Here is a 14,102-nt window from a genome sequence, read left to right as displayed (position 1 = left end):
TTCTCAAAATGTATTTTATATAAATCTACCACTAGAACAGCATTCCCTCTCTGACAAGAAAAAGAATGATGTGGAACAAAACAAAAAGAAACCAACAAACAAAATAGTCTAATCCCGTCTCCCGACCCAAAACACACAGATGCTCACATGATGCGATGTTACAAAAGGAGTAGCAATCACTAGAATTCACAGCCAAACTCTAAAACATATTTACCAAATGAACATGGATGGGAGCATAGATACTGAAGAACCCTTTGAGGTTGACCAAGGTTCCAACATGGACAATCCAGTGTCATCCTGTACATGACTCAAATACAATCCAAATGAAATGTATAAACATGTCATAGCGGTTTACCATGGCTCTAAACTCCATGTGGGCATAAATGGGTACACTCATACATGAGCTGCATTTAGAAAAATGTTTTTGCTTCAATATCATAGTATCATTTCTTTATTTCTTAATTATTTTACTTTTTTCTGAGTCAGTTCAAATTAATTTTGTGTGTTGTATATTCCATGGCACCTGATTCAGCTGGTGAATTACAAAAATAAATTTTGTCGCTTGACACAGACACACTGATAAATACAGAATAAATACAGAGTCATCATGGTTGAAGAATTGTCCGAAGAAAATGTACCCACGATGTCTATAAATTTTGAATGTGAACTTCACTTTATATTAAATGACAAATCAATCTGAAATCTAACAATGATAATAAAATAGAACAGAAATGTTTGTAACAGAAGTATTAGCCCAAATCTCCATCTCAGATACAGTAGTCCACTCAGGGGCTTGTGGTTACTAACTCACCATTTCTGTGTTCATCCATTTCTCTGTTGGTTTCCATGGTGACTGTTAAAGTACATTTTCACGTTATTTATTTGGAATTATAATGAGGGACTTTTCCTCCCAAAGCATAAAAGCAGGGGGTTTGAATAATTACCATTCTTTCCTGGTTAAACTTTATATGAGAAGTAGATCATTATCATGAGACAATTGATGATACTAGATGACTATGAACACAACAACTTCTGGTTTAAAAAAGCCTTGGACTCTTGACTGTAGAGTGGACGGGACAGGGGGAAAGGAGAGGCTCTGGGGGCTTTCTCATCATGGAAAATGAGCAGTGTTTGTTTGGCAATCACATTATGATTCCCCATGTTGTTTCATATACATCAGGGCTTTTTTATTTTAATTCTCAGGGATGCCTTTCCTCTTTTGATGTTGCATCTGCTGCCGGTTAGTCTCAGGACTCTTCCATTTTTAAAAAAAAAAAGAGATGAGTCCTGAACGACCGATAAGTAAGATGTTCGTAAAAAACCTGGACATCTGTTTAGCAGCTCCAGCTACCTGCCAAGTCCCAGAGGCTCATCTCCTCGGCCCGGGATCTGGCGTCTCCACCATGGCCTCTCCTCTGGGCTCTCCTACTTGGGAGGCTGGCAGAGGGGACGCTGCAGCAGCAGCAGCAGGCCTGGGCTAAGGCTGTGTGAGGTGATTGTTTCAGACAGATGAGAGGCAATGTGTTTGGACACAGCAGGGACTAGGGAGACAGGGGGGTGGGGTGGGGGATTGGGGGTGTGGAGGAGGGGGGGGGGGGGGGTGTGAAGGAGCTGATAAACGGTGCTGATGGAGGTTTGGGGAGTATTTTTGGAGGGTAATTTGCTGGCACATCTGCAGTGGTGTGAGGCACAGCAGCAGAAAGCAGTGAGAGCTGAGGCCTGTCAGATGGGGTCTGGCTAGGGCTTATAACTGAATCTGTCTGTGTGTGTGTGTGTGTGTGAGAGAGAGAGAGTGTGTGTGTGTGTGTGTGTGTGTGTGTGTGTGTGTGTGTGTGTGTCTGTGTGTGTGCGTGTGTCCCACCCACAGGACTACTAGTTCCATTAAAGAAGGTAGTCTGTGACACCATGACCTCAGATTTGTGTGTTTGAATATTAGGAGCATTGAGATTCTGTCTGTCTGTTGCATCAGTGTCACACATAAATCTATATTTAATTGTCCATTCATTAATGTTTACCATTGGGCTTTTAAGAGTTCTGCTCTCCTCACAGCTCTGAGTAATTCAGTAGCTTTTGTGTCTCCACAGGCCCTGGGTTCTGAGTTTTGGCTTAGTTTAAAATAGGGGGCATATGTTCATCACTTTGTGACCCAAATCCATTCACTTGCCAAAACCCAAGTTTGCGCGTGCGTCTGATGCTTGTGAGTGGCAGCCTTAGGGTGATTCCAAGTCGTTATCGGATTTAACCACAGACAGGGCCTCGCTCAAAAACTTTTTAAAAGGCCCTTAATCTAAATTAACAGATGGCCACTGGAGATTAGAACAATTAATTTGGGGGCAGAGGGGCGACTTTAAAAATGACATGCGGTGCATTATGCCTAAAGTGAGACGACAACATGGATGCTCTGGACAGTGCAAGACGAGAAACAACAGGATATGCACTGAATCATCTCTTGTTTGGAAGGTGGCATTGGGCTCCTTTCGTACAGAGAATGGTCTCGATTAGATTTACACAGAGTTTAGAAGCATATTAGTAAACCAACCACCAACCAACCATTATAAAAGAAAAAAAAGGACAATTAAAAAAGCAAAACATGAAGATATAAGTGCTGAAAAAATAATTGCAAGATACATTTTTTTCTTGATTTAACCACAATAGATTTTTTTCTTAAATAAATAACTTCTGTTTTGTAAAGACACTTTTGAAACAGTTGACATACCCTAGTTCCCAATGTCAATACGTATCCATCATCGCCTACTTATAGATACCGATCTGTCAGTTCCTAATATTTTTTTTATAGTCAATAGTCAATAGTCTTAATGTTTCTCTAGTTGAGTCCATTTTGATTCTCATCATGAAAACACAAGATCAGATTTGGGTCTCTTGCACATTGTCTTTCGAGCCCGCACGGATTAGCAAAGGTTCGTGCGCCGAGCTGTGTATGGAGTTGATGGTGGTCACATGGTTGTAGGGGGTCTTGAAGTTGGCATTGTAGTGGTTGAGGTGCTCGTGCTCGAGCTGGGCCAGGGCCAAGTGGCGCTCCATGGCCTGCCCGCCGGGCACACAGTCCTCGTCCACGGTGATGATCTCGATGCTGCGTGCTGGGGCGTGGTGGTTCTGTTGGTGGTGCTGCTTGCGCATCTTGTAGAAGATGATGAGCATCACGGCCGCCATGAGCGTAATGGCCACGAAGCAGCCGATGATGATCTTGGTGGTCTTCATCACCTCGTCCAGCCCGTTGAAGGGCCCCTCGCCCAGGGTGGTGACAGGGACGGTGTAGGGCCGCTCCGTAGCCTTGGTGGACTGCGGCAGGCGTGCGGTGGCGGCGGTGGTGGTGGTGGTGGCCAGCGTGGAGGATGACTCCCAGAGGCCGGAGGAAGGGGTCGGGCCGACCCGCTGCGGCACGGTGGCGTGGCCTTCCTCGTGCTCCATGGTCTCCACGGTGACCGTGGTGAAGTAGGTGAAGGTGCTGGTCTCGGTGGAGGAGACGTTGAGCGTGGCCGAGGCCGTAGTGTTGCCCGCCGAGTTGCTCACCATGCACGTGTACGTGCCCGTGTCCTGCATGGTGACGTTGGTGAAGTTGAGCGTGCCATCGTTGAGCACCGAGATGCGCACCTGGTAGTTGCCGTGCGTCACGATCGAGCCGTTCGGCGTGATCCAGCTGACCGAGGTCAGCGAGCTAGCGCGGCACTTCAGCTCGGCCGCCATGCCCTCCGTCACGTTCAGGTCTGCGGGCGGCTCCACGATGACCGGTGCGTAGCAGTGGAAGTTGCTCTGATCCAGCTCGCCGATGTAGCGTCCCCGGAAGCTGGCGGGGCTGCTGCAGCGGGCACAGCAGCTGGTGTTGCCTGGCACCATCTCCTTCAGCCACCAGCTGAGCCACAGGATGTCGCAGTTGCAGTTCCAGGGGTTGTGGTGCAGCTGCACCCGCTCCAAGTGGTGCAGTGGCGTGAAGAGGTCGTGTGGCAGCAGTGTGAGGTTGTTGTGCGCCAGGTTGAGCTCCACCAGCGACTGCAGGTCGTCGAACGCGTTGCGCTCGATGGTCTGGATCTGGGCGTGCATCATCCACAGCTTCTGCAGGTGCACCAGGCCCTTGAAGGAGCCCGGTCGGATGTTGGCCAGCTGGTTGCCGGACATCTCCATCTCGCCCAGCCGCACCAGCGGGTGCAGATTGGGGATCTCCTTCAGGTTGCACATGCCCAAGTTCAGGTAGCGCAGGTTGCTGAGGCCCTCGAAGGCCGTGTCCGAGATGTAGGTGAGCCGGCGGAGCTCGCCCAGGTCCAGGCGCCGCAGCGAGGGCACACGGTTGAAGGCATTGGACGAGATGCTTTCAATGGGGTTATTACGGAGCCAGAGATCCTTGAGCTTGGACAGGTACTCGAAGGCCCCATTGGGGATAGTGGTGAGCCGGTTGTCGAACAGCTCCAGTGTGTTGAGACTGGACAGGCCGTTGAAGGCGCCGATTTCGATGCTGCGGATCTGGTTCTTGCTGAGCTGCAGGATCTCCAGGTGGCGCAGGTGCTTGAAGCTGTCCACCTTAATCACCTGGATGAGGTTCTCCTGCAGGTTCAGGTAGCGTGTGTTGGTGGAGATGCCGTCCGGCACGTCGCGCAGGCCGCGACGAGTGCAGATGACCTTGCTGAACTGGTTGCTGCAGGAGCAGACAGAAGGACAAGTCTGGGCACGCACCAAGCCCGCCACCACCAGCAGCTGGAGGAAGAGCAGCAGCACGAACAGCGGGTCGGACAGGGCCCGGTTCCACCTAGGACCTCTCATGGTCTGCTGCTGCTGCGGAGAGGACGTCATCTTGTTCAACATTCATAATTCATTGGCTGGTTGTCGACTCTTTGGGAATTGGTGTGATTCGGACAGTCTGCAAAAGAAATAGAAAAGAGAAGAGAGAGAAAGAGACAGAGAGAGAGAGAGAGAGAGAGAGAGAGAGAGAGAGAGAGAGAGAGAGAGAGAGAGAGAGAGAGAGAGAGAGGGAGAGGGAGAGGGAGAGGGAGAGAGAGAAAAGAAGAATTAGGTCACTCTGGGATTAAGCTTTTTACTTTTTATGGACTTGTCAGGAAGATGTATGTTGACCACTCTCAAGTAAACAACTTGTTGTGCCATTATAGGACTTAAAATAGTTATCGTAAAAAGGGCACCCAAATCCAAATGCAAGCGGCCCAGACGACAAACTGCACATAGTGTACATATTTCCCATATCTCATGTGTATTTCAAAATAGTATCACAAATTACACCTACATTTTTAAAGCACCCTATTAATATTGCATCAACTGCACTATTTTAGTCTACTACTACAGTAGTTGTCATTGAAATTCCTGTAAAATCACTGCAAGCCCTCCCTGCAGTGAATGAGTGTATGGTGACTAATGTAGTGTCAGGAGATCGCAGTGCATCACACGACCCTGCGCAGTACTCTGCACAGACATTCATGATCAAGGAGCCTTTGCAACTTGTACTTGGGTTTGGGTTTGCCCTTGGCGTGTGTTCAGTTCCTTCTGCTTCCTTTTTTTCTCTGCCCTGTGTTCCCAAGGCTCTCTCTTTCTCTCTCTCTCTCTCTCTCTCTCTCAATCTCAGTCACAAAAAACTGGCAGTACTACTACACTGAGATTACACTATTTTTCTCTTTCTTGGTCTCTCTGTCTTCTTTTTGTCTGTCCCTCTCTGTGCTTTCTCTTTGTCTCTATCTCTTTGTCTCTCCATGTCTTTTGTTTCTGCCTCTTTCTTCTTTGTCTTTCTCCCTGTCCTTTTCTTTCTTTCCATGTGTGAAAGAGATGTGTCTCTATATGATGTATGTCCCTGGACTGGGAGAACATAAATAACTGTGGAAGCTGCCAGTCAGCACCCATCCCTCCAACCCAGCCGATCTGATCTGAGATGTTCTGATTACAAGTCAGAGAGAGAGAGAGAGAGAGAGAGAGAGAGAGGAAAAGCACGCACAGTGCCACATGCAAGCTTAATGTGTCTGCTTTTAATGGCACCATTTGTATGCTGTAGGAGCCGTTCGGCAGAATCCCACCAAGCGCCTCAATTAATTTATGCTGGAATACAGTATGTGCCCTGAGCATGTGTGAGTGAACAGTTGTCATTTTTTGGGGGGGGGTGTGTGTCTCCCAGAGAGCCTGTTTCCTTGAGGAAGACTAGAGCACAGAGTATTACACTATGTTTCACTGTAACTAAAGCATTTGTCAGGTGAGGATGTGTAGATAAAGAGCTGTATGTCAGTTCCACACTCACCCACTTACCCACTATTTAATTTCTTTATTCACACAAGCACATGCATATACAGTACATGCAAGGTTTCACCCCTAATGCATTCACTCACTGTCACATTCATTTTGTACATGTATTCATTTATTTTGTTCATTCATTCATTCATTCACTCATTCATTCATTCAATGGCCAGCTTAACAGCTCATGCAGCTGTGTTACATGTGAGAGCTGAGTAAGGGAGTGAGAGTGAGCCTATTAGTGTAACCACAGATTAATGGCACGATAACTACCGCCATTAATTATTTAATTGTGAAAACTGATTGTAAAAAAAAAATCCCAAGCCTAGGGGGTGGTAATGTGTGTGTTTCTCCACGAACCACCAGGAGAGGCTGACAGGGATCAAACTGGGGCCTGGAAAATCATGTCCCATTACATAACCGTTAATGGTGGGAAATTAAAAGGCTTTAGGAGTGAGTGAGATAGGCAGAAAATAGGTCACAACAAGCAATTTTCGACAGAGTAGTTTAATTTTCTAAAGCTATTAATAGCCATTAAAGCAATAGCTGTGTCTTCCACTGGTGACATGCTTCACATATGGGTAATTAAAATGCTCTCTAGCATAATTATTTACCTAAATTAACAAGTATAACAAATGACGCATAGGATGATTCTGTTTTCTCTCTCTTCTTTCTGTGATTCCTCAACAGAGATGGAATAACCTTGCTCTTTTGAAATGTCCGCTTATTTTACCTTTCAGCCATACCACGCTATTGAATGTGCAAAACCCAAATCTATTCATTCAATTCATATTCATTCAAATTAAGCCAGTTTAGAAAGCAATCCCTCTTGCTGACAATGGAACTACCAGCACAGGATCCAGCAGTAGGCACAAAAAAAAGATAAACAAAATGAGATTAGGAGAGGAGTAGGGTATCCAGTGACGAACAGCCACCGGCTTTTCAGGCTTCAGTGGAACACAGAAGGACCTTATGCTGAGCTTGCACAGGGAAGATTCTGACAACCAGGAAACAGGGGGTTCTACATTACAGGGGTTTACAAATTTGAAATATAACAACAAGACCAAATCCTGTTTGAACAAAATAAAGAGACACATAGAGTGTGTGTTTGTATGAGAGAGAGAGGGAAAGAGAGAAAGAGTGAGTGAGAGAGAGAGAGAGAGAATTGATGGCAGAACAGACTTCTGATCCGTCCATTGTAGACAAGTTACAGAAAAAGATGCTGTTTTCATTCTCAATTTCCTGTCTTGGCACTGTGAACTGCACATCCCCTTTGGTACTGTGGGAAGATATCCCCACTCACCATTTCAGTCGGGCTCTGCAAAATACGCCACAGTATCTATTGAAGGGCATATGAGATTTAAAAAAAAACAGAAAATTGGCATTGTGCTGCATCCAGATGCCAGAGGGCCCACATGTTTGTGATAGTCTCCCTTTAGTCTCGGAAAAGCAATATGATAGACAACAACATGGCCCTCAGGCTGCGAGGCTATGGCTTGAGCTCTGCTCCGGTTTCCCTGGCCAGGGATGGAGAGAGCAGAGAACTGCCCAGAGCCTCTGGGGCCAGACAGCGAGGGGGAAGATCTGGGGAGGACCAGACAGTGTTGGGGCAGATCTGGGGAAGGCCTGTAGCTGAGAGACCACTGCTCTAGACCTCGACGGCCTCTTGCCAAGGAGCAACAGTCTTAACTCCCGGCTGTATGAAATCACAATGCTAGCGGTGGTTGTTACAATGAGAAAGATATATGCTACACTTTATAGTGTCCTTACAACAGGGTCCCGCTAGAGTGAATGATAGAAATGTTGTGTTCTATGCTCTGTTTCCTGTACTCTATTCTACTGAGAAGAAATACAGGTATTTTATGAAAAGACGGTAAACAAGATGGGAGGATGAAATGCATGATTACCACCAGAGCACCTGCAGCCTTGACAACCCCCTCCCTCCCCAACGCATCCCCACTGTCCAGTAGTATAAATGCATTGACACACACACCTGTGCTGATCCAGTGAACCCTGCACCCAGTTTACAAAGAAGCCTTAGGTCTGGGAACTGAACCGAAAAAGAAAAAAAAACCTCCAAAGCCCCACCCTGGGCCTGGGCCTCCCTTCTCTTATCCTGCAGTTGTAGATAGATAGACCCCTAGGTGCTGCTGATGATGCTGCCTGCCACTGTGGCACTGTGCTTTGCTCTACTGCTGCAGAGCTCCGGACCCTGGCCATGGGCTGGCTCTGCTCTGCTGTGCTCAGCTCAGCGGACAGCATCAGAGAGAATCAGGGCTTTAACGGGCACCAGAGGGATGCGCGGTCCTGCCGGAGGAACAGGCAGGTGCTAAGGCAACGCTGGCCCACATGCCTCCCCAGCAACCAGCCTGAGAGGAGCGGAGCGGAGAGGGAGGAGAGGTCCTCCAGGAAATTACGAGCAGCTAAAACAGGAAGGCAGCGTTCAGTAGGGGAAATAATTGGACTAAGGGGACACTCTTTGATCTATTTTCAGGAAAAAAAAAAAAGATGGGAGCAGGAAATTATATATGGTTATACCGTTGCACAGTCTGATTCTGTCCTCTAATTACAGGAGGACTGCATTTTTGTGATGTTTTATTCATTTGCTTAAAACTGCTATGTGATGTTTAAGGACACACTTTGCGTTTTATGGTACTGCACTTGTAGTCATTTTTTTTTGTGCTGTGTGGTACAAGTCTAAAAAAGAGCAGTTTCAGAAGCTTGCACCTGCAAAAATACCACTTTCAGTAGAACAGAGATCTATAGAGGTTTCACTTTGTCAGAGAAAAGACCCAGCACAGTGTAAATAGAATTGAGCTGCTGACAGGGTCTGAGCTTCATACAACAAAGTGAAGTGGATCAAACACTGAGTCAGAGGTTCTGGCTTTATCTTTGTGCTCACTTTATGGGACATGGCAGCGCTGAACACTCCTGATATTTGAAGATGTGTGAGCAGAACATCTGCTTGTGCGAGAGAGAAATCGACCTTGGCCCTCTCTTTTTGCATGATAGAAGTCAATAGTCAGCCCTCCAGTGGAGACTGGGAGACCGTGCGCGCGCGAGAGACAGACCCCTTACAGAGCGAACACAGATGGGCCCATCTGAGCAAAAAGGTTCGAGAGAGAGCCCTTGTCAAAACCCCCAACTCGACTCGCGGCTCTTTGTGGGGAGTGTCTACTCCCCAGCACAGGAAAAGACAAAAGGTGAACTACGTTAGATTCCACCCTTTGCAAAAGCAGAGAGTAAAAGGGCTTTTTTTTTATCTTTCCATTTCTTTCATTTTCCCCTTCCCTCTCTTCCTCCTCTCCTTCCCAACACTTTACCTCACCTCTCCCTCATCTCTCACATCACACGCAGCACTCACGGTTACCTTAGCTGGAGGTAGAAACGGGGGGGAGGCAGGGGGGGGGGTGTATGGAGTAGGAGTATGTCAAGCTGAGGTACTGTGCACACCATTTATCTGCGGCTTGTATAATAATTATCGTATCACCTTTGAGATCTTCCCCTGGATTTCACCGTTGATCTTTAGATCTTTGTGTTGTGTTTCAAAGGAATGTATGTATGTATGTATGTACAGTATGTATGTATGTATGCAGCGTGGGCTGTGTCCCTGCATCCCTGTGCTAGTAAGAAAGGAGGAGCCTGTCAACTGTGACATAATGGTGCTTTGTACTGGGCCTATAGAGAAACACATGCTAATGGGATGCAAAAAAGAGAGAAGAAATGGAATCAGGTCAGCTGTGCATAAGTGTGTGTGTGTGTGTGTGTGTGTGTGTGTGTGTATGTGTGTGTGTGTGTGTGTGTGTGTTTGTGTGTGTGTGTTTGTGTGTGTTTGTGTTTGCACATCATAAATTAGATAGAGAGAGTAGAGAGAGAGAGATAGAGAGAGAGAAAGAGAGACAGCAAAGGAGAAAGATGTTCAGATGCCATTAAGGAGGAGTCTGGAGATACCATGTGCGCTTTTTATCGTCACAACCCCCCCTCCCTCCACCACACACACACACACACACACACACACGAGCCAGAGGATATGTGCTACATGCCAGAACAATCTGTGACAAATGCAATTGAAAGGATTACTAAAGATCTTATCAGGGCAACGGATGCGGTTCTGTTCAACAGCAGCTGTGTACCACAGCACTCAAATGTCACTTTCCTGGAGGGGGGAATGGGTGTGGGAATGTCTCTCTGTGTGTGTGTATGTGTGTGCATGCGTCCTTTTGTGTGTGTGTGTGTGTGTGTGTGTGTGTGTGTGTGTGTGTGTGTGTGTGTGTGTGTGTGTGTGTGTGTGTGTGTGTGTGTGTGTGTGTGTGTGTGTGTGACTGCTGAAGTATTACTCTCTGCAAATATTAAACCAAAAGATTTAAGCCATGATTTTGTATCCGAGTGTTCAGGGGAATGACATTACGGCACTCATTACAAACTGTAGTCAGAGGCTTAATCTATGTGCTTCCAAGACACTATATGCCTAGAAATGACTGGGGCTTATTTTTAGTCTTATATATAGCTTGAAAATGCATAATCTTTTTTGGCATCCAGGCATTTTGGCAGATATGATGTGCATTGCTAACCAGTAATCAAGAGTAATGGTGTACAATACCACACTTAAATATACATTGGGAGACAGAGCCCCTACGTTTTACAGTTGAACACCTAAAAGCCCAGAACTACATGACCTATGTGGAGGACTGAACACTTACAACATGCAATGTAACAAGTGGCCAGCTGTCGTCTTGTGGACTTTGTTTATGAGGTCTTCTAGTATAGTCAAAGTTGTTGCTAACTACTACCACGAGCATAACCAAGAAGTGCTCATCCTCTTGCACTGTCGGGGTAATTAAAGACCCCACCTAGTAAGGTCCCAGCTGCATCCTCCACCATGCTCTGCCCCCCAACCCTTCGCTCAATCTGGACCACACAAAGTTTGCTGCTCCGGGTCTCCTTGGCGACCGTTTCTTCAGCTGGCATCGCTTTACGTTCTGTCTCAGTTGCCATGCCAACCCCGGCGAGTGGAAACACCACTGCAAGGCATACATGATTGAGACAAACAGAGGCTAAATGCTCTCCACTGTCTCGACACCCACACCATTTTCCACTCAAGCATTTTCAAAAACGACATTTGCGGCGCATCCGCATAATACCCATCAACATTCAGACGGAGTGTAAATCACTTTGGAGCCATTGTAGAAAGGCTGTTGTATCTTTGCTGCGCATGGCAGGGTTTCAGACAATGACAGGGTTTCCGCCAATATGTTTGATGCACTTAAACCATTCTTTGAATGTGTGTATTCAGTAAAGAGGGGGTTCTGCATTATGGGGTGAAGTCCAACATAAATAGTAGGGTGCCACTGCTGTATTTCGTCAAAAAAAAATCGTCTTTTTTCTCCTTGTGTAGTTCTAGCACACCAATGTATGCTCTATGCTTATACGAGTGCCTTTTCTTGTGTAAAAAGAAGCGGTTTCATTCCAAGTGTGTGTTTTTCTTGCATCATTTCTCCACTGATTTGAGTTTGCAATCAGTTCTGGGTTGGATTCAAGGCAGCAGAGCGAGAGGTGAGATTAAAGCCAGGACATTACCATATCTATCTTACAGTTGGTTAGAACCCTCATCCCCCATTCTCATCACAAAAAGGCATTGGAAAGAAAAGAAGAACAAAAGCAAACATCCCCAGCCTTCTTACACAAGGGGACACATGCCTAAGCCCTGAACGATGTGCAAGGTGCAGCTGAAATTACAGAAATGCTGGGGACAGACACAAAAAATACAACACATAAATTGATGAATAAATACATGAAATGAAATCTCACAAGAAAAAAGTAGTAACTTTTAAGTTGAAACAAATCAAGGCAAAGGTTTGAACACTTTAAAAAAAAAAAAATGATTCTCAGTGTTTTGGGGAGTGCAACTGTGACATGCCCTCTGGAAGTTTTCAGGAAGAATTTACATTTATTTAGCAGTTGAAGAGAAAGACGACAAAAAAACATCAAGTAAAAAACACAAGTAAACAAGTAGAGGGTGAATAAAACATGTCAGCAGATATCAACTTCATGTGTCTGATAAAAATAAAAATAAATAAAAGCCAATCACACCTAGATCATACATTGACTCATTAAGGAAAAAAATCTTGTCTCACCATAAAAGGTTGTGTGAGACAGATAGATGGATAGATAGATGAGATATATATATATATATATATATATATATATATATATATAAATAGATAGATAGATAGATAGATAGATAGATAGATAGATAGAGATTGGCTATCAATCCAGAAGGATATCTGGCTGCTAACAGTATGCCCTCAAGTCTGCCTAGTCTTGGGCCACACAAGGAGACAAACAAAATGAGCAGAAAAGCAGCACTCATGGATGCAGGGGGAATTGATTTGAGCGCGCTCCACTACGAGCTTGTGTGGGAAGACGCAAATGCAGATGAATGTTTTACGAGCGCTGAAGCACTGTAGGCACACACACTGCGTCGTCGTGGTGAGGTTTTGTCAGTGCCGGTGGGTGTAAGCAAATGTGGGTGAAATGTAGCAAAATGGGCTTGATATGATTGGCTGCAGCGCACTGACTGCAGCCCATAATGTTCTATAGAGCATTAGAAAAAAGAAATGCTCCCCATCAACAGCTCATTCCCCATCAACAACAAACAATACAAAAGGACTCACTCAACCGTATTGGTTCATCTCACAGAGGATCACCATTAGGATCAACAGCTGAAAGGCTAGGATGCACAATGTTTACTGGGGTTGGTGACTGGGGTTGACGGTCGGGGGGGGGGGCTAACAGGCTAACATGGCGTTTAGATGTTAGCGGATCCTCCACTATTTGCATTGTCCATGTTTAATGGGCTGTTGAGCCCCTTTTTTACAGTATCAGCTGAGTATAACTGCTGACCCGTCGCGTTGAGTGTGATAACAGGGCAGGAGATGTGTGTGTGTGTGTGTGTATGTATGTGTTTCTCTGTGTGTGTGTGTGTGTGTGTGTGTGTGTGTGTGTGTGTGTGTGTGTGTGTGTGTGTGTGTGTGTGTGTGTGTGTATGTATGTGTTTCTCTGTGTGTGTGTGTGTGTGTGTGTGTATGTATGTGTTTCGCTGTGTGTGTGTGTGTGTGTGTGTGTGTGTGTGTGTGTGTGTGTGTGTGTGTCTGTAAGTTTGGGGGGTGCAATGAGAAGTGGAGCAGAATTTGTCAGTGGAAAATAATTTATAAGTGTGTGTGTGTGTGTGTGTGTCTCCAGAGTAGTCTTTGTTCGTGTGTGTGTGTGTGTGTGTGTGTGTGTGTGTGTGTGTGTGTGCGTTTTGGTCTCATCAGGGCGACATGTTGTCAAACAAATGAGCAAAGCGGCGGTCCCTCGCCAGTGTGGCATAGCCGTGACCGAGAGGTCTGACTGGAGCCCTTCCTGAGGCCATGCACTTCAATGATAAATGAGCCACAGTCATTCTGTTGGGCCCCCTAAGACCTCTCAGACAGAGAGAGAGAGAGAGAGAGAGAGAGAGAGAGAGAGAGAGGAGAGAGAGAACTCAGTTTGGGTAACTAATCACTAGCTCTGAACACATATAAATACCCACTCACAATTTCTCTCTCTCTCTCTCTCTCTCTCTCTCACACACACACACACATTTATTCTACCACTTATTTTTATTGGATCTATCAGATAGGCTTCACACAGTGACATTATTCCCTTAATTTCAATAGGTCTATATCTAAAGCACTTTACTGGAGATCTTGCAGGTGAACACCTCCGCCAAATGGCAGGGTTTGGAGGACATTAGCTTTGTCCAAATACTTACACACACATGCTCTCGTTTACACATATACACATAGAAGCATGCTGTGATTTGTTGTGTTATTGTGTCAAGG

General features: G+C 45.9%; 1 protein-coding gene across 1 annotated transcript; it reads right to left on the bottom strand.

Annotated features, from left to right (window-relative positions):
- Positions 1 to 2,865: 2,865 nt before the first annotated feature.
- On the bottom strand, positions 2,866 to 4,815 carry lrrc4ca (leucine rich repeat containing 4C, genome duplicate a). The gene has a single exon (XM_076302169.1). It carries the CDS (start codon positions 4,813 to 4,815, stop codon positions 2,866 to 2,868), a length of 1,950 nt encoding a protein of 649 aa, XP_076158284.1.
- Positions 4,816 to 14,102: the final 9,287 nt, after the last annotated feature.

This window comes from Alosa pseudoharengus, unplaced genomic scaffold, assembly GCF_046254945.1.
Source record: "Alosa pseudoharengus isolate Yale_2024_CS ecotype anadromous, Long Island Sound unplaced genomic scaffold, YU_APseudo_1.1 YU_APseudo_1.1_scf_10, whole genome shotgun sequence".
NCBI lineage: Eukaryota > Metazoa > Chordata > Actinopteri > Clupeiformes > Clupeidae > Alosa > Alosa pseudoharengus.
The sequence above is the reverse complement of the archived record's forward strand: the minus strand, read 5'-3'. Positions and strand labels throughout refer to the sequence as shown.